At 38.5% G+C, this 23,477-nt stretch overlaps 1 protein-coding gene across 2 annotated transcripts in view; it reads left to right on the top strand.

Moving 5' to 3' along the window:
• Pter (phosphotriesterase related) overlaps nucleotides 1-23,477 on the top strand; it is a 60,555-nt gene that overhangs the window by 11,565 nt on the left and 25,513 nt on the right. For both annotated transcript variants that reach the window (XM_090318953.1, XM_090318954.1), the window contains exon 2: nucleotides 22,890-23,363. In XM_090318953.1, coding sequence (XP_090175079.1) covers nucleotides 22,932-23,363 — 432 coding nt within the window. In that variant the 5' untranslated portion in view covers nucleotides 22,890-22,931. The remainder of the gene's footprint in view (nucleotides 1-22,889; nucleotides 23,364-23,477) is intronic.

The following is a 23,477-nucleotide window of genomic DNA, read 5'->3' on the forward strand; positions in this document are numbered from 1 at the left end:
AGAAGTCCAGATCATATTTCAGATGAGTTGTGGGAGATGTTAGAGGTTAATTCTTTAACACACTGAAGAAAATGAATGTATTACAGATGCTACAGAGACACCATGAAGCCCTTTAATTTTCCCAAACTCAATGCAATTTTCCTCACTTCTGATTAAATTTCATTAATTCTGATGTCATTTTGAAGAGGATTTGCTTTACCTCCATACTCTCTTTGCTACTTGTGATTTAGCATTTGTTTATAAACCAATCTACTATGTGACTTCAGCTATATCCTGAGCAACAGCGATGTAATCACAGACTTATAAGACTCTTTGGTATTTCCCTGGTGCATACTAAAATAAATAAATTCTTATTTAAAACATGTTGAGATCCTCATATAATACCTAAAATCAGTTTGAATTATCTATAGGATATATGTCAAAGTAAGAAATTATTGGCCGAAACCAAGAAGATTATTATTTTTTAATTGTATCACCACTCATATTTTTTTCTGATTGTTTGTTGGCACAGAATTTTCAGCATAGTTTCTTAATTGTGCGCTGATGATTAGACACTATAGATATTTTCTGTGTACCAAAGATACACAGGTCTAGAAACAGATAATGGGTTATTTGAGCTGTTATCCAGAAGTTAACCGATGATTTTGTTTTCAGCTGTTTGAGAGTGAGTAAAGCCTTCACTATTTGATACTTAGGCCTCTACTTTGTCATTATTTACAAGCACTATAAAGGATGATAGTAAATAATTAACGATCTGCAACTTCTGGACTATGAAACATTTTTATTTCATTCATCTGTTAGTAATAATCTGTTGTTATAGTAAGTAGATAGTAAAGTAAATACTGTGATTTGGCTTGTTTGTGTGTGCTTTGCCTATCAGAGAAAGCATTTGAATAGAAGACACCAGTCACCTTTGCATGCACAGTACAGGAGCCATCTATCTTTTATGCTTCCTCACCCATTTCCCCAATCATGTGATGTCTAAACAAAGGGAATGAAAAGTTGCAGAAGCGATGTAGCGTCCACTTCGACAGAGCCCCAGGGCCTGGATCTAGAAGAGGCCTCACACATCATTTCATTGTTCTTCTTACTTTTACCCATAGGAACACCAACTTCTACAGATGAAGTGATTTGCTTAAAGACATTTTTAGCACGTTCACCCTCTCTGTAATATTTTTTTTTGCAATTGGTACTCTCAGCTCCTCTTCCTCTTGATAAAAACACTGATATGTTAAAAACAAACATTATGCCATCCTGTGTCCACTCTTCAAGTTTGAAATAAAGTTTAAGTCAGTGATGTTAATTTTTAGTGACACTCAAGATATTTTATGGCCATTGGCTCTCATTTATGTCAATAAAAATTAACTTATTAAATTAGTGAAGAAGCCTATTGAATGAGGAATTATTTCTGTTGCCTTTGGTATACTTGAGAGGGACTAAAACCTCTTTCAAGTTTTATTTAAAGTGTCAAGGTCTGTCATCCATAGCCAGGTGCTGGTGACTTGTGTAATCCTAGCTAGGCTAGGATTTGAGGATTGGGGTTCATCTAAAAGCCAGAAGGAGAGCTCTACTCAAGTAGCAGAGTGCCAACACTGAGCACAAAAGCACACAAAGTGTCCAGGCCCTGCGTTCAAGCCTCAGGACTGGCACACACACACACACACACACACACACACACACACACACACACACAAAGGTACGTCATACATAATAAATCTACTGCAAGTATAAATGGGTTTGTGCATTCCAAGTTCTTCAGTGTGTGTGTGTGTGTGTGTGTGTGTGTGTGTGTGTGTGTGTGTGTGTGTGTGTGTGTTAGTACTGGGGCTTTAACTTGGGGCCTGGGCACTGTCCCTTAGCTTTTTTTGCTTGAGGCCAAGACTCTACCACTTGAGCCACACACAGGTTCACTTGCAGAGTTTTGGTGGCTAATAATAAGAGTCATATGAACTTTCCTGCCCTTGCTGACTTCAAACTGGAATCCTTCCATCTCAGTCTTCTAAGTAGTTAGGATTAGAGGCATGAGCCACTGGTGTTCAGCGAATTCTTATTTTATAGTCTGTTACTTTGTCCACTCAAGTAAGGCAAACCTATCAGTCAATGATGTAAAAGTACATTTATATCAATATATAAGAAATGCATGAAATTAAGTTCCTGTTATGAATAAACTAAGAAGTGAGAAAGCACAAAGACTTCCCCTCTAAACTTAAAAATATCTTCCAGAGGAAAGCCTGACAAATGCATTCATGTGATCAGTTTACCTTGCTCCATAGCTTGTTGGCAAAAGGGGTTCTGAGCACTTAGAGAACATACATCACCAATTTAAAAAGCGTTATCACTTCTCTTAGAGAACCAGAGCCTTGAAGTTCTGAGGTCTCCCACACCCACACCATCAGAGAAAGGGTCTCCAGAATGCTGTGACATGTAACCAAGAAGGCAAGTGAGTCTTGACTAAGACAAGAATCATTGCCTGATGTTGATGGCGCTGCCAAATGCCACTAGAGACTATAGATGGCAAATCTGCAAACCTTCCGCAGCTCTGAGTCCCATGCCTTCTTTCCAGCCACGCTAATTTATTCGTCCATCCATAAACATGTGGAGAATGCCTGCTTTGGGCCAGCCATGGTGCTACACGCTGGCGACGGTGTGCTTCTCAATTAAACATTGAGCCTACGAGCAGATTCTTTGCGAGTTACAGTGAGCTGTTTGCAATTCTCCTGTGAAATCTCAGCGAATGCTTCTGGGATGAGAGGCCCCTCCAGTGAACACACCCGATCCTGCCAGCTTCCTCAGCATGTACCATTTGTCACCTGCACATGATCGTCATTTTACGCTGTGGTTTCAACTACCCAAAGCAAACGAAGCAGACTTCTAGGGGCTGGGAAGTGCTTTTTTTTTTGTCCAGTCCTTGGGGCTTGAACACAGGGCCTTGGCACTCCCCTTGAGCTTTCTCAAGGCTAGCACTCTACCCTTGAGCCACAGCACCATGTTTTCTGTGTATGTGGTATGGAGGAATCAAACTCAGGGCTTCCTGCATGCTAGGTAAGCACTCTACCACTAGGCCACACTGCCAGCCCTGGGTAGTGCTTTTCCAAACAAGAATTCCTTTGTTTCAGCTCCTTGAACTGATGCTTCTTGACGCTAAAAACCAAGGTCCAGCTTTGAGGCTCCCCACTGAGGTCAGTCGAAGTCCCTTAGGAGTTCAGGCTCCTTAGTTAATTTTGTGTTGCTATTATGAAATGCCTGCGGCTGTGGAAGGTATAACCAAAGACCATTTATTTGGCTTGTGATTCCAAAACACAAACATGCATCCCCACCCCAGATGTATCTCCACGTGGCAAATGGGTGCCATGTGTGGAAGAATGTGCATCTCAGGGATGAAAAGCAAGGGCCCCGGGAGAGACCAAGCACATTCTAATAAGAGTAACCACTCTGGTTCTGTGAGACCCAACAGACCCCACAGAAATGCTATTTCTCTCCTCAGGAACCGTCACGACCAAGCCATCTACCATCTCAAACCATCAGAAACTAAGACTCGTTTTTCTTTTTCTTTTTTTTTTTTTTTTTTTGCCAGTCGTGGGCTTGAGCTCAGGGCCTGAGCACTGTCCTTGGACTTTCTCAAGGCTAGAGCTCTAGCCCTTGAGCCTCAGCACCATTTCTGGCTTTTTTCTATGTATGTGGTACCGAGGAATCGAACCCGGGTCTTCATGCATGCTAGGCAAGCACTTTAACCACTAGGCCAAACTTTCAGTCCATAACCCTGTCCATAGCATCCTTCTTGGGTAGTGCTTGGGCTGTGTCTATTTTGACAGCTTTGAGGGACATTCCCCCCTCAGAATTAGTAAATACCATAATGTCAGCCAGATACTTAGAAACCCAGTAACATACAATCCATCTCTTGCACACTCATTTTATGTTTACGGTTACTTTGTCTTTACTTGATTCTTGAAAGGTGGAGATCAGTGGTAGAGCATTTGCCACATGTGTGCAAAAATTAAAAAGCTCTGGGTTCCATCACCACCAAACACACACACACATACACACACACACACACACACACACACACACACACACACACACACACACCACATTCAGACAAACCCTGCTTGGTTACTTTTCCCACTGGGCTATGTCTGTTACCTTAAAGAACCTTGCATAATAAGAATATATATAAAGAATACTTAAGATATTTAAGAATTTATAAAGACCATTACTAAGAATATTTACTATACTCCCCTATGTAATGTACATAATTTCTTATAAACCTGAGTAAATTGTGAACTCCTCGAAGATAGGAACCATTCCTGATATTTATTTCTCTACCACACAGAGAGCAAGTGACCCAATTTATCACTATTGTGGGTGCCCTCAGTAAACATATGAAAGGAAAAAAAACAGTGACGTTACTCTGACGTGATGTCTCACGTCATAGTTCAATTAAGGATTCTATGGTGACCTATGCAGAATGCATTAGCCTTTTGAGAAGTTGAAATATCTCATTGCTGAGTATCCTTTATTTTTTTTTAAGCTCTCAGATCATAATGACTGGGCTCCATCACGATTAATCTTATATGGTAATGTAGTGACAATGAGATGATTTTCTCTAGAGAATCTGTGCTAATACTATTAAAATGCTCTTACAATGTCAAAATGATTGCAGCGGAAGCATGTGGGGCCCGTGCTGATGTGATTATGATATTATAGTGACGGCCGATTACCATAGGAAACTACTAATTCAACCCTGCAGGGACTTGCATTATGAAGCCATTATAACATGAGATTATAATGACACAATAACTTGGATGCACATCCGTGATGTGGAAACCAAAGGCTAATTTGAATGTGTGTTACATTAAATTGTAATTAAACACCAAAATCGTTGCTTGCTTAAATTGGAGAAGGGAGGGATACAACTCAGAAATGAAGATTGGTTTTTTTAAAGAAAAGAAAACAGGCTGAGTATGAGCTTAGAAATGGTTAGACATTACTTCTAACCCTACCCTCTTATGTACGAGGTAGAACAGCTCAGATCAGGCCAGGCACAAGTGGTTCGTGGTTGTAATCCTAGCTACTCAGGAGGCTGAAATCTGAAGGTCCCGTTCAAAGCCAGCCAGGGTAGAAAAGTCTATGAAATTCTTTATCTCCAATTAAATACTAAAAAGCTGGAATTGAAGCTGTGGCTTAAGTGATAGAATGCTAACCTTGGGCAAAATCGCTCTGTGCCCAGGCCCAGAGTTAAAGCCCCAGGAACTTCAAAGAAAGAAAAATAAACCAGGCAGCTTATGTTGCTTTGGGTCTGATTTATTTCATTTAATATGAATTTTTCCAAATCTTTCCATTTCCTTAAAAAAGGGGCAATGTCATTCTGGTGGAAGCATAGAATCCCATTGTGTATACCATATTTTCTTTCCTTTTTTTTTGTCAGTCCTGGGACTTGAACTCAGGGCCTAAGCACTGTCCTTGGACTTTCCTCAAGGCTAGCACTCTACCACTTGAGCCACAGCACCACTTCTGGATTTTCTATATATGTGATTCTGAGGAATTGAACCCAGGTCTTCGTGCATACTAGACAAGCACTCTACCACTAGGCCAAAATCCCTGCCCTATACCACATTTTCTTGATCCATACATATAAGTCTAGGATAGTCCTAGCACAGGATCACAACAGTTCAATAGCTATATACATATGGCCTTATAAAATGATGCTAATCAAAATGAACTACAAGATATGGAAATAAGAGGAATTATACTCATTCCCTTTCTTATGTAACTGTAACCCCTCTGTACATCATGTTTATAATTAAAAGAAAAGAAAAGTAAATCTCGGATCAGACTGGCTTCCCCAGGTATATATTATCAAGACTGGTACCAAGTGTTAGATCAAACAGCCTGGATCTAATTCCAGTTCCTATTGTTACCACCAAGTAATTTGTTTCCAGCCTTCTTATTTCCTTTTTGATGTGAGCGTAGCTGACTTTCTTCAATAGAAGAAAGACTAAAAATTATTCTCGTAGCTGGGAACATGGCCTGGTGGTAGAGTGCTTGCCTAGCATGCACGAAGACCCATATTCAATTCCTTGGTACCACATACTTAAAAAAAGCCAGAAGTGGTGCTGTGACTCAAGTGGTAGAGCTCTAGCCTTGAGAAATCCCAGGGACAGTGGTTAGGCCCTGAGTTCAAGCCTGAGGGCTAGCAAAAAAAAAAAAAATAGGCTAATTTTTTTTTTTTCTTGCATGGAAAGCAATCTTTTCTATACATCAAGATTCATCTGTATTTGGTACAGGTAATCCCAAAGGAGAAAAGATTTTTTTTTAATTGTTGCAAAAACTTCTGTCCCTTACAGATGATCTATATTAACATCTTTGTGAATTTGCTTCTTGGACTGCGTAGGTGTCATTGATGTTTATAGATCAAGGCAAGCGCTCCACCACTGAAAGCCCCTAGACTATGTCTATGCACAATAAAACCATTTTTTGTTCAAAAGTTGTGCATTTACAGTACTCTAAAACATGCTTATTGATTCCTCCCCCGCCCCCAGCAGTTACAGGATCTATTTCTTATCCAAGAGAATCTGGTTGATAAGTTTGTGTTTGTTTTTAAAGGTCAGCTCATGCTAGACAATATAGCATGTCACCTGGGAAGGCCTCTGTTCCTGTTAGGGAACAATGCTAGGCAGAGATGCAGCTCTGCCTGTTTTGTTGTAGAATAAACTCATGGCAAGTTCTTCAGATTCTATTAGCCACACTCGGCATACTTACTTAATACTGTATTCCATTTATAAATCAGTGGTGACTCTGAGAAAGCACAAAGTTCTCGTTTGGCCCTCATCTATAATTATTGCCTGGCTTAAGTAAACCCAAAGACAGATGAAAAGAAAAAAGAATAAAGAAAAAAACTAGGAAAATTTAGGAGCTATGAAGCTGGTAGGATATACGATTGTATTCACTTGGTCAGACATTATGAGGACACACAGAAGCGCGTCTTCCTCCCTCCTCATTATGACTCAAAGTGGTTATTGCTCCTTAGTTTAAATATAGTTGTTATTAAACATTTAGTTTGCATTTAGCTATGCTGCATGCTTTAGAGTTATTTTTATTATCACTTTTTGCAACAAGCAAATTAAGTAGGGAAGTCTAAATTGCTGGAGTCCTTATTTTTTTGGGGGGGGGAGAGTCCTTATTTTTATAGTTAGGAAACAGAAAGTGGTGTGCAGTCCAGCGATTTGCTTGTGTCACCCAGAGAAGAGTGGAGTTGGAATGAGTAGCTCCAGAAATGGCTCACCTCATTTTTAGGCCAATGAGTGATGCTGTCTTCTGAAGAGTATTTCTGTATTAATGGAGCCCATGGCAACGAGTTGTGTGATATTTATAGCAAATGGCTACATGCTTCATGTACCAACAACTGAGAGACCAGCAATCTGAGAGATGGGGTTCTAATGTAAGTTGTCTGCCTCTTCAAAGAAGAAGGATTAGCTAGGCTTGGGGACACACTTCTGTAATCCCAGTTCCTCAGGAGGCAGAGATTGGTAGGATCTTGTTTCAAGGCCAACCCAGGTATAAAGTTTAGGAATCCTAGCTGGATGAGGAAGTGAGGAAATGACAGTATGTGCTTGTCATTCCTCTTACCCAAGAGGCTGAAGGTAAGAGGATGGAGGTTCCAGAATGGCCCAAGCAAAGTTAAACTGAGACCCTATCTTAAAAATAGCCTAAAGCCTAAAGGACTAGCCATAGGGACCAAGGCTCTGAGTCTAGTACCACCACAAAAAGACAGAAGAGTCAGTATTAGCATCTAAAGAGTGAAGACATTGAATAAAAGAACCCCTATGTTCCCTCCCAAATTAAAAAAAAAAAGATCAAATAATATGTATCATTAGGACAATATTTTATTATATTTAAATTTTACTGTTTAATAAAAATATTCAATATTTCTCCTGCTTTAAAACAATTCATATAAATTCAAACCCATATCTTACTTGAGTACCATTTAATATTTGGCATGTTTTGACAGAATACTTGTGATTTGACCTAAAATTTCCTTAGGAACTTTTCCTAATGTTGTGATCCTTTTTCAGTGGAGAGATTAGCATTCCATTAGAGCATATATCAAAGACTAAGACATAGAGATTATTACTTGGCCACTCATAGTGAGTTATTCTAGGCTATTCCTAATCCCTTTGTAGTAAATCAGCTTTCCAAAGCAGCCATGCAGATTTTGGTACCTTTATTCTAGTATATCAAATACTAATCTTTTTTCTAGTATGGGTCTCTGTGTCTCTCTTAGGGGCTAGGCAGACTCTTAGCTTGGTTTTTCATAGAGATACTGAAAAGGCCTGGGTCTAAAGCATGTTTTCTCAAGCTTGAGGTTCTACAAGTTCTCAACAAAGTTTTTTATTTTTGTGTTCCCATTGTTCCTATAATCTACACAATGTTAAGCAACTTCTGGATTGTTGTATCTCTCTTTACACTTGAATGTTATTAGCATAAGGTTTTGTTCTAGCATCTCTATTTCTTTTTTCCGGTTTCTTAAGAGTTTAATGGTAATAAATTATGACCTAAAACAATGTTTATCTATTTCTCTCTCTCTCTCTCTCTATATATATATATATATATATATGTATATATATATATATATTCCTTTTCCAGTTTGAGTGTCTCTTTTCATGGGAACCTTACCTATATTGTCTGAAGGTTGTATTGAGAGAGTTATGTCCTAACCTGACAACATAGTTAAGGAAGGTGCTTTGATATCCTGTATAAAAGATGGAGGAGGCCAGGTTCCAGTGTCTCCAGCCTCTAATCTAGCTATTTAAGAAGCTGAGATCTGAACTGAGGTCTTGGTTTGAAGGCAGATAGGCAGATAAATTCTGGAGACTCTTATGGTAAATTAACCAGCAAAAAACTGAAAGTGATACAGCACTAGCCTGGAGCAAAAAGCTGGAGTGAGAGGCTTGAATTCACAGAGTTAATAGTAATAGAATTACTAGTTTTGTAAACTAGATTATATATTGGAATAGCATGTTTTTGTTGTTGCTGTTGTTGTTTTGAGAATGTGTCTTGAGGGTCTATATCAATTTTCTAAGAGAATCAAGAGTCAGGACCTATCCAAAGTTTTCTCATCTATAGACTGTTTTCTGTTGCTGTGATAAAACACATGAGGCTGGATATACTATAAAGAAAGGATATTGGCTAAGCTGTATGTTTGGAGGTTTATAGCATCAGGAGTGACCTTTTTCTCTTGTCATGTAAGAAAGACAGACAACATGGGAGATAGGAAGCCAGACAAACTGGAGTACTGTAGTAAGGCAAGACACATTCTTTTTTTTGGGGGGGGGGGGTCATAGTGCTTGAACTCAGCCTGGGCGCTGTCCCTGAGCTCTTCAGCTCAAGGTTACCACCCTGGGCCTAGGTGGTGTTCCTGAGCTCTCTAGCTCAAGGCTACCACCCTACCCTTGAGCCAAGCCTCACTTCCTCATTTTCTAGAAGTTAACTGAAGATAAGACTTTCAGGTCATTTTGTTTCCAGGCTGGCTCTGAACCTTGATCCTCAGATCTCAGCCTTCTAAGTAGCTAGGATTACAGGCAAGAGCCTCAGGGCCCAGCCAAGACCTATTATTTATAATCACACTCTTGTAAGAACTGAGCACTGCCCAGGGGAACTACATCAGAGCTGCTTCCCCATTGAGAGAGATCATTCACCACACTTCACCTCCTACAGGCCCCAGCACCTCTCACACGGACACATCCAGGACCAAGCTTCCAACATGTGAATTCATGGGACACACATGCAAACCGTGGTCTCTTTGCCTTTTCTGCTCTGTAATTTATACTGTATCATCAGAATAATCTAACCTCCTTCTAGACCAGTGTCCACTCCTTTCTGGAGGTGATAGAAGCAGAGATTATAGCACAGAAAAGAACTTCCCCTATATGGAAGAACTCAGGCAATCTCTCGATAAACTATTTAATCAATGCTAAGGAATTATGCATTATACTGCACTGGGATTTGTGTTCTGTGTTCCTTTAGAAGAAAAATGCAATGCATTTTTTCCTTTGACATACATTTTAGGTATGTATTAATAAGTGTAGATAGACTTTCAGAGGAGAAATCTCAGAGGTCATGGTTGTTAGACTATTTTTAAAGGTTTCCCAGGGGATGCTACCAGAGCCTACAGCTGTGTGTTCTGCCTTTTGTGAAAGTGGAATGGAGGTTCTCTTTCCTGTCTAAATAACCCCATTTCCTCATTGGTGAAATGGGAACAATAATAATGAAAGTGAATTTCATCCCAAAGTACATCCTATGGTCCATTCTTCCACTGTTGGATACTTTTTGATGACTTGCCTGGTACTTGTTCCTTCCCTACTTCTCTGGACATTATGAGATTTAATTAAAATGTGCAGTGTCTTCTTCAGGGAAACACCCAGCAATATTATTGTAAATAACACTTTTGATTTTCCATAATCTCTCAGTGGTAATGAAGCTAGTAATATAGGAAGCTGAGGCTTCCCTACAGTTACAGTTTTATAGACACATTCCTTCATCCAATGCTATATTAAGTGACTAGTGTTTGTGAGTGTGTGTGTGTGTGTGTGTGTGTGTGTGTGTGAGAGAGAGAGAGAGAGAGAGAGAGAGAGAGAGAGAGAGAGAGAGAGAAAGACTGAGACAGAGGCAGAAAGTTCAGAGTTCAGTTATGAATTCTCCATTCAAGTATTCTGATTTCACTTTTTCTATCAATAAGTGGTGCATTTTAGAGGTCAGTTAAGTGTTCCAGTCACACTGGTTTTTAATCCACTTTACAACTTAGCCATTTTGATTTTAGAGGATGATTCTTGCAATACTTTGGCAAGGTCCAGGGGGACAGACATGAGTATGGCTTATCCAGGTTACCCTTAGGCTCTGAAATTTACTCCTCCTCTGAAGATCCTGAGGAACAAAGAACAATTCTTTTAGCTCCCTAATTTGCCTGCTAGTTTCCTCTTCGATGTCTATTCAGCCCTCTTCCCCTCCACCTGACCCTTTATTACCATCCTAATACAATGTCACAGCCTTTGTAGCCATCTCTGTGTTTGTCACAATCGATCAGATAGACAACCCATGCACAAATCCCTCCAAGTTACTTACAGTTCCCGTGACTTACCTTTATGATTTGACCTCATGATATAGGAAGCCTTCTTGGTTTCTCCAGTGTTGGGGAATTTTGTCCTCACCCATCTCATAGGACACTACTTTATATCTCTTCCCTAACATCCACTGCACTTCTTTACCTGGTAAGTGTTCCATTAATATATGAAACTCAATAATCTCTCATTGAAGGCTCTGCTTGTGCTAGACCCTGTGTTGCTTAGCTTGCTAGGGACAAAATTATTTCTGCTGGCTTGATTAGGTGGCCTTCTTAGACACGAAGAACTAAATGCCAAACTGCTTTGATCTGTAAAGCACTGAAACTTTTCTTAGGACTTCAAGACTAGTCAAAGTTGATGATGAGTTGAGAAAAGAACCCTACCTAGGGCATGGCTAAAAAGACTGCCATGAAATACCGGCAAGATGGTAATTCTCACTGGAAGTAGTAGATGAAAAGATTAATCAAAGAGAAGCTAACAGGGTGAGACTTATAAGATATAGAACTGAAATCACCGTGGATGAGACAAGAGCCGCAACTGATACCCTAATGGACTGGTTTGTTAACCCAGACACTTGTAGATGAAATATCAGGAGGAATATAGGCATGTAAATTTGGTCTAAGGTCTACATATGAGCATCCATGTAAATTACCAACTGCTGTATTTGGTACGTTGTAACTACACATCAAGGATTCAACTGTCATTGTCATCACTGGCTAACCTGGTCTGTCTGATCAACCTTAAAAGCAATATAAAGACAACATTTGACATTTTGTAAACCTAGTCAAGTTTAAATCAAAGGCTTTCTACCTTGTGACAAATTTCTTTTCTTTATTAGCCTCAGTTTTTGTCATGTGACATCAACCAGCACCATTATTGAGAATCCAGGGAAAGAGCTGTAAATGACAGCATCAACAGTAAAGTAACATTGTTAGTCCTTTGATTCCAAGTTATCATAGGAAAGTCTCTCCTTCATCTTTGTATCTCTCATAGATGGCTGGCCCAACATAGAATCCTACTTAACAGCTATCAATAGTGATCAAATTTATAACACCTTTTTAGTTTTCTCCTTTTCTGCTTTTCTGCTAATCTCCCTTACAAAACAGTTATTTTGTGGTTCTACCCTTTTAGGGTGCATCTTAACTTAACATAGCTTTTTACTGGATTTGCTTTTCCTTTACAAGTGTAATTCTGCACTTTATGCTTCATAATTGCTGACACTTTCTTATGACTTGTAACTTTGACAATCCTTTCACTCTCATCTCTAATCATAATCTTGCTCAGGTGTGTACTTGACTGGCATCTTGGCCCATATCTGGCTTGATTGTGATGAGAACTTTTATTCAGGCTACTGAGCCTTTCCAGAATTGTGGTTGGGCTTCCATCTGGAGTCCTGGACTTTCATGTCAAGTTGATTTCAAAGTCATTCCACTAAAGACTGGGTGAGACAGCTGGAATTTTGTCAATGTGAAAGTCGTGTCATTTAATCTGAAATACTCACACACACACAAAAAAAAAAACAAGAAATTCCAGGAAAATTGCAATGAGAAATTTCATGATAATAAATGATGAAATATTACCCAAATTCATGAATCTCTATCTCAGGTGGGAGATTCAAAGTCTGTATTCGATTATTTTGCATGTGACGTTAATATGGGCAACTGATCTGGTAACACTGATCTTTTTCCACTTTGTTCACTTTCACTAATTATGAATGTAATAGGTAAACATAAAAATAAGAAAACTAGTCAATCACAGTAAAAAAAATCTAATGTTTATGTCATCTTCCAGCTAATGGTAAATGTAACATTTTAATGACTAATTGTTAATCTCTATGAGTGTGTGCACGTGCAAACATATACACATACACACATACATATATACACTGCATACATTTACCATACTTAAAATCGTTTTACATTTTGATTTTTCACATACTAAAACAAGGGTATCTACCTATGTTGTGAATTATCCTTTGAAATGACCATGTGAATAACTACATAAAGTTCTATCATGGAGCTGGATAATCTCTTATAAGGTATTCTTGTGACTGGTCTAAATAAGGCCATATTGAAATGTTTGTGCTTAAAACTTTGTAACATGCATCTAGAGATTAATTTAAGGCAGATTCCTCTGGGCAGATAATATTCTTATGACTGAGCATGGTATTGCTGTCAGATTTTTTTCTCTGAAATCTAGGAAAGCTTTCACTTTTGTATAAAGGAGGGCTGTGTTTGCATTACTAGGCCCACTATAATCTTGCTTATTTTCACAAACTACTCACTGGAGTAGCAAGATGCATTGTAATTCTCTTACAGTGGATGCTTTCTATTGGATCCCCACAGCATGAGTAGTTCTGCTAGTTTCTAAGGACTAAGTTGCTATTTGAAGTGGAAAGCTTTTATTTTTCCTGGAATGTGAAAGCAGATTTCTATTCATGAAAAATTAAACATGGTTATTTGGCATTTCCTGGGATGCAAGTACAAATTAAATGCTTTAAGTAGTATAGACATTTTTTAACTACTTTTACTAGCTGACACTATTCACACAGAACTGAAATTGCGTGACCTCTTTTTCCTTACTAGGTGTTCAGGTGTATCTGTCAACAGTAATTCCAAGTAAATGCCATGGGTATTTGGTATTTGGGTATTTGGGGAAGCCTGTTTCATATTTTTATACTATGGAAGACCTCTGTGGAAAATATTTTTATACATACCTTGCTGGGAAGAATTGGAAGAATCAGTATTGTTAAATAGTCCCATGCTTCCCAAAGCCATCTACAGGATCAAGTCAATCTCTATCAGATTACCCACTTTCCTTATAGAACTGAGAAACACAAGCTTAAAATTTGTGTGGAATCATTGATAAAAACCACTAGGTAGCCAAGGCAATCCTAAACAAAAATGAACAGAATAGATGGCCTTCAGCTCCCTGAATTTACAACATACTACAAATATAATATACCTGTATACCGTACTATAACAATTAAAAGCCATGCAAATGATATAAAGTCAAATGTAGATAAATGGAATGACATGGAAAATCTAGAAGTGAACTCACACACCTGTGATCAAAGGACTTCAGTAAAGCTGTTAACACATTGGCAAAAGTAAAGTCTTTCAATAAATGATGTTGGATACCTTGGGTATCTCTTCACTGGAAAATGAAACTTGACCTTTATCTCTCAGCATAAACAAAAATCAAAACTCAACATTAATTCAAAGATCTAAATGTAAAAGTGACACTATGAAACTGCTAGAAAAATAAAGCCATAAGAGAAATGCATCTGGACTTTGGAACGAACAAGGAATTTTTTAAAATAAGATCTCAAAAGCACAGAGAACAAAGGCAAACATTAACAAGTGATATTACATCAAGCTGAAAAAAAAAGAGAGATGCTCAGCCAAGGAAATCATCAACTGGGGAAAAAAATACTCACAAACTAGATACCCAACCAGGGACTGATTTCCAGAATATAAAAGAACTCAAAACAACATAGTATCCCCACCAAAAAAAAAATCTTCATTGTTAAAATGGACAATGGGCCCAAATAAGTATTTCTTAAAAGAGGACATACAAATAACCAGAAGATAGAGGTAAATATTTCAGCCTCACTAATTATCAGGAAAAGTAAATCAAAATCATAATAAAATTCTGTCTTATTCTACTTAGAGTGAATATTATACAAGAGTATGGATGTAGCTAGAGAGAAGGCAGGTCTCTTACCCTGCTATAAATCAGTGCAGCCATTGTGGAAAAACAGTCCAAAATCTTCTAAAAGAACTTAAAGACATATCATCCATATGATACAGCAGTCCCACTACCAGAAATCTATGCAATGAAAGTGAAATCCATACAATATCTCGTATCCAAGCATATTTCAGCATTGTTCACAATAGCCAGGTAACTTGAATAGTTTCCAGCAAATAGATGGGTAAAGAAAATGAGGTCCATATAAACAATGGAATATGACTCAACCATTAAAAGGATAAAATCCTGTCATTAGCAACAACTGGATGGAATAAGTTTTTTCTATTAAATAACATAAGCCAGGCACATAAAGACAAATATACCAGGCTCTTATGCACATAGATATACATATACATATATATATATATATTTAAAGTTTATCTTACAGATTTTGAAGGTACTATGTGACTTACCAGAGGCTGATGAGAAGAGAGTGGCAAGGGGAAGAGATGGGAAAAGTTATTAATGGCTGTTAAGTTAGGAGGAAATGAAGCACTGGTATTCTGTTGTGCTGAAGGATGACTACAGATAATGATAACCTATATTTTATACTTACTTTTATATACTAATAAACCTCTGACTAGCCTAATAAGGAAGCACATTTCTGTATCCTAGTATTTAGAAAGATCAAGCAGCAGGATCTTTAGTTTGAGCTTAGATTGAGCTCTACTGTCTCAGAATGAAAAAGAAAGCTCACACCTGCAATCCCAGCCAACTCAGAAGTTAGGGATCCGAGGATGGTGGTTCAAAGACGACCCAGGCATCAAAGTTCATGGAACTCTTACCTCCAATTGGCCACTAAAAAGCCAGAAGTGGATCTGTGTCTCAAGTGGTTGAGTGCTAGCCTTAGAGCAATAGGAGCTCAGGAATAGTACCCAGGTCCAAGTTCAAGCCTCAGGACTAGCACAAAATATTTTTTTGAAGGGATAGATATCACAACCTGATGCATGTATGTATGTATGTATGTATGTATGTATGTATGTATGTATGTATGAGTGTGTGTGTATGTATGTATGTATAAGCAAAACAACACATTATGTCCCATCAGTTTGTATGACTTCTATGTAACAGTTAATAAGAAAAAGGAAAGCGGTATCATGCTTCAGATTTAGTTCCTAGGTATGAGAATTTTATGCACATAACTTTTGCATTTTCACGAAAAGGCAAAACTTACAGTGAAAAATATAATTATTTTAGGATATTTTAATATAGTGGAATTTGGAGTACAGTCTCACATGTTATGTGTCTGACCCACTTACAAACTTCAGCAGAAAGAAAGAAGGAAGGAAGGAAAGAAAGAAAGAAAGAAAGAAAGAAAGAAAGAAAGAAAGAAAGAAAGCCAGCCTTTGGAATTTCAGCAAATTGTCCTTTATTTTGGAACAACACTATAGGCTCTGTTTACTTCTTCAGTTCGGGCCAAATGCTACATACTATATAAGTAATGAGGACAGTGGGAGGAGGGAGGGGAGAAGTGGGAATATGGTGGAGGAGGTGAATTTGTTCAAAGTGTGTATATTCAATGTTGGTCTCTCTATCCCTTATCTTATATGGGAAGCCACCTTCAGGCTTACTTACAAATAGACCGTCATCTCTCATAGTTCTGGGGGCTGAAATTCCAGGATCAAGGCCTTGTGAATTTGGTATCTTTTTCTTGGTTCATAAATGATTTGCCTTCTTGCTATGTCTTCATATGGTAGAAGGGATAAGAAGGGTTTTTATGTTTTTGTTTTTTTAATAAAGACACTAACTCCGTTTTTTTTTTTAAAAATAAAGACACTAACTCCATTCAGCTCTTAGAAGCACCCTTACACTAGAAGTTTCAAACAACCACCATTGTGTTATCTTCCACAGCTCTGTGGACCAGACTTGCTTTCTTGGATTGCTTGTAAGCTGGACCTGGTGCCAGTTGAGATCTTGGTTGGACTAGAACTTAAAAGGTGGCTCACTGACACGTCTGCTAGCTTCCACAGGGCTGAGCTCAGGGGAAGACCCTGGAGAGCTGAGATTCCCCTAGGTCTGTGGAGTCTCAGGACCTTTTCCTTATCCACATGCCTATGGACAGACTTCGTACATTACAGTGCAAGTTCTTCAAAGCAGAAAAGCAGAGGGTGTACTCAAACATCACATCCCTAACTAGCTTGCCTTGGTCTGCCTTATGCTTTTGGTTACAGTTGAGTCATTGGCCAGCTTAGGTTCAAGGGAGGGGGCAAGGACCGCCCAAGAAAAGGAATATTGGGAAGCAAGTTTAACAGAGGCCATGAGGCCATGGATAGAGACTAATACACTGCATAAGCACATTCATTTAAAAAGGCACTTCCAGTTCCAGTTACCCGTGGATAATGAGGACCTCCTGTGGCTCTAATGTCTTCGGTGGGCATTTCCAAAAGCCTAATGAGTTCTGATGTCAATCGCAACAGTCAATCTACTTTTAACCATCATGGGCCTCAAGCAAAGGAATTCATTTATAAGCAAATTACAGTTGCCATTTGATTCGTAAACTTCAACCCCCTCTTGTTAGCTTTTAGGAAGAACAAGTTTAGGTCAATTTGCCTAAGGAATACTAAGCAAATATTTGTTAAAAAATAATAATAGTAATTCAAAGTGGGATGCATAATAATAATTGCAAACATTTGTATGGTGCTTTAAAGCTTCAGTAGCGCTGTAATGTATCATCATCATTGCTTTCCAGTTCAAATTTTCTGTGGTAGTTCAAGTAGATGTTAAGATTCTCATGTTAGAAAAGAAACTCATCAGAAGCTTAAACAATCCAGCCATGAAGTAAGGAAATATTGGACCAAGTACTGGCTGTGAGTTCCATCCCTCAATCCACAATACTGCAATAAATAGACTTAATTGAAAGTTAAGAAATTTCTAGTTAACAGATGTCATAGAAGCAAAGATGTCATCAGGAAACAAACTCAACTTCTTAAGCTTTGTGAAGGAAACAAAGTTGTAAGTGTTCTGTCCAGGAATTCCTTGTGTGTTTTCCTCTCAAAGCTGTTGCAAATGAGGAAATCAAACATTTACTTTAAATTACTTTAAGCGTTCCACAGTGTTGAGCATGGAGACATCTGAGAATGAGAGGGCCTAAGATGGGACCTGGCTCTTCAAAGAAAACAAGTGCCAGTCATTCAGACAGTGTTTTGACAGAACTATTGCATTGATCCTGACACTAGTATGACACTATAGTCAGCAGTGAATAATGCTGTGTTTTGACATGTGCAGATACTGTTTTCTTCTTCCCTCATTCTCCACTCTCACATTGGCCCCTGATTTCCCTCCTTTACTTTCTCTCTCTCTTTTTTTTAAACATGAGAGTATATTTTTGGTTGGTTGACTAAATAGGTAACAAATTCAAGAATGAGCTAGTGTTAGTTACCAAAGTCTATAGTGTGTGTGTGTGTGCGTGTGTGTGTGTGTGTGTGTGAGATATAGATATATATATATATATATATATATATATATATATATATATATATGCTGAGAGAGGGGGGGGGAAAAATGGTAAAGGTTGACCAGATGGCCGATTTGTTAACTATACTGAAGAATCAAATTAATGAGATCTCTAACTCATATAGAGTTTTGTTTTAAGGATTTTTTGTATGGTTGTTGTTGTTGGCTTTAATTGTCTATATACTTTCTTAGATTACTAGGGGAAAAAAGCTCAAGAATAAAACCTACCATTTTCCTCTGAATGTAAGATCCAAGCTATTCATTTGAATCTCAGAGTCATTCTGTTTTATATATGTCACAGTTTGAAGAACTGGTTGTATCCTGTTATTGTTCTCTTTTAAATGTGGTCACTGATTTTTCTGACAGTATTTAAAATATTAAAAGTTATAAATGTGCATGCAGTGGAACCATTTCACCATTAATCTCTGGGCACATGGGAAGGTATTGGCTGGATGTTAAAGGGAGTCTTGGGGTTGGGTTCATTGAACAGATCCACACTGGAGAAAGGCTTGTCACCAAGTTGAACCCACATATTATGGAAGTATTCAAACAAGCTTTAAGAAATGTTATACTGTTTTTAAAAATATTTTTGTGACAAATCAAATGTCAGCTGTAAGTGCAGTGTTTATACAGTGCTGCTGTTTCTGTGTGATGTAACACATAAGAAAAAATATATAGAAGTGCTGATATATTTGGGCCATTTATTTGAAGGATACTTTTTTAGCATTCACAAGTCAGCAAGTCCAGTTAGAAAGTTCCATCTGCTCTACCTCTTACTGCTTCTTTTTTTCTGGCTGTGCCCACTGCTGTCATCTTAGACCAAACAATCTGATTTTCTTCTATACTAGCAGTGTCCTACCTGTCTCTCCTGGTATGCTTTTCCTTTTTCCATTCATCTTCTTCTTTCAGAATGTTCAGAGAAAGAAATGAGTGAAATAGAACCTGAGTGGGGTTAGCCTTTTGCAGTTGTGGGAGAAATTGGAGAAAGAAACTGAAAACCAGTGCACACACACACACACACACACACACACACACACTTGACCACCACATGTAAAATTGCAAGTCTGGCAGTTCTAACCAGCTCTAGAACCATTGAATCAGAAGCAGGTAGGAAAAAAATGAAATGTCTAAATAGAGAGGATAAGGTGTACATTGAAAAGAAACCTCATTGATTCCCATGTAAAGTATTCATAGTTCTGAGAGCTCTCCTTCTGAAATGTGAAATGCAACTGGAGTGAGCATCGACCTAAGTGGATAGAATAATCAAGTGTATATCCAGAGTGAGATAGCTGTGGCAGAGTCTCAGTAAAACTAAACAACAATTATCTCTTCTCCCAAATTTTCAGGTGTCAGACAGGCTTCCTGTTTTACAAAAGTTAATTTATGCATGTATGTTAACCATAGACAAATCCTGGTTTTAATCATAGACAAATCTGGTTTCTAGATATGTGATTGTAGTAGTATTTTTCTGTTCTCCCATTCTCCTACTCTTTATCTTAATATTCTGTTTTTGTTCTAGACCAAATCAAATTTAAAAGAGTTGGTTTCCTTTGCTTCAGCTGTCCTAATAATTGAAGAGAGCCTCTTGTCTAGACTTTTCAGATTTCATATTTGAATTTTTGAGTTTGTCAAACATGTTTATAGTTTCAGCTATCCATGTTCCCATTGGCTTCTGGGCAGGTCTGTGTAGTTATGAAAACTTCCCATAGATGCTCTGGAGAATGCCAGAAGCCTTCTTGTTTAAGGTCTCTCCTATCTCCATCCCTTTTATTGTGGTTCTATGAACTCTCACCTCTGAGGTGAAAGATCATGAATAGCTACTTGCCTATATCCTGAGAAAAGAACATCCGCCAGGCTGAAAACAGGCAGAAAAGGGCTTCCTAGCTTAGGAACCATGAAATCTAGAGACATACTTGACTCCACTCAAAGATGTTTCTCAGCTTACAACAGAACCAGCTGCAGTCTGCTTGTTCATCTTTCCTTCTCTTCCAAGTGTGGCTTTTGCACTGTGTGTGATCATAGGAAACCCAGGCAGCTCTGTCTGAGAGCATTAGAAGAGCTTCCCACAAGGGATGACATTTCCTAAGTGATATTTTTCACAAAGACACAGCTTGTAAGCTTGAAATGTGCCACATTGCTCTTTCAACTACACATCAATTAAATATGTGGCTTGGTACTTAGCTAGTAAAAATGGGAGTGTTTAATCAATTGATCTAATCTTGGCCCCTCTGTGGTCTTCGGAATGCATCTATATCTCCATCAGCCTGAAGGAAGGAAATGCCAATTAACCCATATGGAGAGTTGAGTCTATTATTAATGGCATTGTGATTTTCCCCAGATGAAAGAATAAACTACAAACTCTTGGCTTTCAATGAAAAGGAGTAAAGCACTGAACAATGAGCTTTGAAATGTTGTCAATGAAAAAATTTTACCCTGTATAGTGTTTGGCAGCCAGGTAATTCTCTGAGCTGACCATGTTTTCTCTTGGCTATCAAGTGAACGGTCTAGCTGCTGGAGGTATGGCTTGCAGAAGAACAGTATCTTGTAAAACACAATGGCCCTGTTAATCCCAAAGTCCCAAAGTTTTCTGGCAAAAATCTCAGTTGACCGCTTATGTGGACCAGTGTATCTCAAATGCCTGTATGAAAGGTCACTGCAGTAGCTGGAAACTCATTGTTCTAGAACTCTATAACTCTTTTTCACTGATTTCTGGTTTTCTTTCTGTCTAGTTTATGTATTGTGCTGTACATATTACAAATGCTTCCATTGCCTTTCCAAGTCAGTTTTCCAGTTCTCCTATGGATTAGAAATGGCCTGAGAACTTCTTAGAACTAGTACAACACACCTATCTGTTGAACACGAGCTGTATGGCAGATACTTGCAGGTATTTTTACCTGTGTATCTCAAATTCAAATGTATTCAATTAGCCCTTCAGAGGAATGTGGGAAAATAATGATTTCTGGATCTCTCTGGTGGGCATAAGTTGAGAACATTGAAGACCACTCTCTTCTCAGTCCTAGGCCAGTTTTTCCTTCATTTTCTGAAGACATGTGGCTGGAATCCTGCAGAATTTCTGTTTCTGATGATAGTTTTGTTCTTGGTGCATGGAATTTGAATGTGCTTTTAGGACATTTTTCAGTATCTACCACATCACTGCACTTGGAGATAAAGTTTGCCATAGAAGTGCTGGGACTGGGTTGTCCCTGATAGAAATTTGGTACCTGGTCGGGAGTTTGGCCTAGTGGTTAAAGTGCTTGCCTAGCATGCATGAAGACCCGGGTTCGATTCCTCGGTACCACATACATAGAAAAAAGCCAGAAGTGGTGCTGAGGCTCAAGTGGTAGAGCTCTAGCCTTGAGAAAGTCCAAGGACAGTGCTCAGGCCCTGAGCTCAAGCCCAGGACTGGCAAAAAAAAAAAAAAGAAATTTGGTACCTACTTAATTTCTTAGAAAGTGCATAGAGGAGAAATAGGTCTTTGGGTTTTGTTTTTGGTTTTGTTTGAGATAGTTGATTTCTTTTTCGGTAGTATCATGATTATTTTCCTCATGAAGAAACTCTTTTTTTCAATTTTTTTTATTCTGTGGGCCCTAAACAATAAACCATCTCAAATGAAGGATTTATTTGTTCTTGTTGCTTTTTCATTATTAATCCAAGGTATACAACCTTCTCCAATTGTTTTGGAATACCCTCCTTAAAGCCAGGTAAATTGGTCATTTCATCTCAAGCTTTGAGGGGTTTTTTTGTGGGGAGAGGTGGAAGGAGAAGAACTGGGATTTGACGGCTTCTACCTTACTCATACCCACCAACCTTTTTAATTTTCCTACTTCTCAGATAAAGTATTGTACTTTTGTTGGAAGCTGACTGCAGATCACAACCTTCCTATTCCTGCCTCTCATGTTGCTGGGATGACAAACATATATCACTGCACACTGCCTGATTGTCAAGATGAGTTATTACTAATTATTTGTTTTGACTGGCCTGGAACTAATGCGTCTCCCAATCTCTGCCTTCCAAGTAGCTTGGATTACAAGCATGTGCCACCATGCCTGCCTCTATTTTACACTTCTTTAGCACTCTAATTTGTTTTACTTGGATAGCAAATGAATTGTAGAAGTAATTAGTAGTCTTGGTCTATTTAATGTAGCTGAAAATTGATGAGATACTACTTACTAATACATGGCTAATTTTAATGTACGTTATTTATTAAGAGGAGCTTTACAAAAGCATAATTATTATAGAATTCTCTAGAAAAGCATAGCTGTAACTATGCAACCAACCTTAGGTGACAAATACATGTGAACTTTACTGAAAGAAGTATTTTTAATAGGTGAAGTTGGGATGAGGCAGGGAGTCCTAGTGGAATTGTAAAGAGCTGTGGACTGTCACCTACCACATATGTCAGTCAGGGTTTGGTGAGGGTAGATGCTGACTTTGGCAGGATGATAAGCAAGGTAGTAGCTCTAGTTGATTGACTCTCTTACTCAGTTTACATTTTTCACTCATACAGAGAGAATGTCAAATGTTTTCTATTTTCTAATTACAATTTTCTTTTTCTTATTTTCCCCCCAGAAATCACTTTGGTTGCAACTTCTCTCGGTGGTGCCATTCAAAATGTCTTCCTTAAGTGGGAAAGTACAAACCGTCTTGGGCCTTGTGGATCCAAGCAAACTGGGTCGTACCCTGACCCATGAACACTTGACAATGACATTTGACTGCTCTTATTGTCCACCTCCCCCATGCCATGAAGCTACCTCTAAGGAACCTATCATGATGAAAAATCTATTTTGGATCCAGAAAAACCCATATTCCCATAAAGAGAACCTTTGTTTAAATCAAGAGACAGAAGCTGTAAAGGAAGAATTGTTGTATTTCAAGGCGAAGGGTGGTGGGGCTTTGGTGGAGAACACAACCACAGGGATTAATAGAGATGTGAAGATGTTGAAGTGGCTTGCAGAGCAGACTGGAGTCCACATCATATCTGGAGCAGGGTTCTACGTGGATGCCACCCACTCTTCAGAGACCAGGGCCATGTCAGTGGAGCAGGTAACAAGTCCCATTCTTTGATAGTCTTTGTGTATAAATTCCTACTACTCCAATCCCAGGACATACTGTTGGCTTATGGATAGCTGGTTATAAGTCAAGCAACAGTGTCTCACA

This window comes from Megascapheus bottae, chromosome 26, assembly GCF_031878675.1.
Source record: "Megascapheus bottae isolate mThoBot1 chromosome 26, mThoBot2.hap1, whole genome shotgun sequence".
NCBI classification, from domain to species: domain Eukaryota; kingdom Metazoa; phylum Chordata; class Mammalia; order Rodentia; family Geomyidae; genus Megascapheus; species Megascapheus bottae.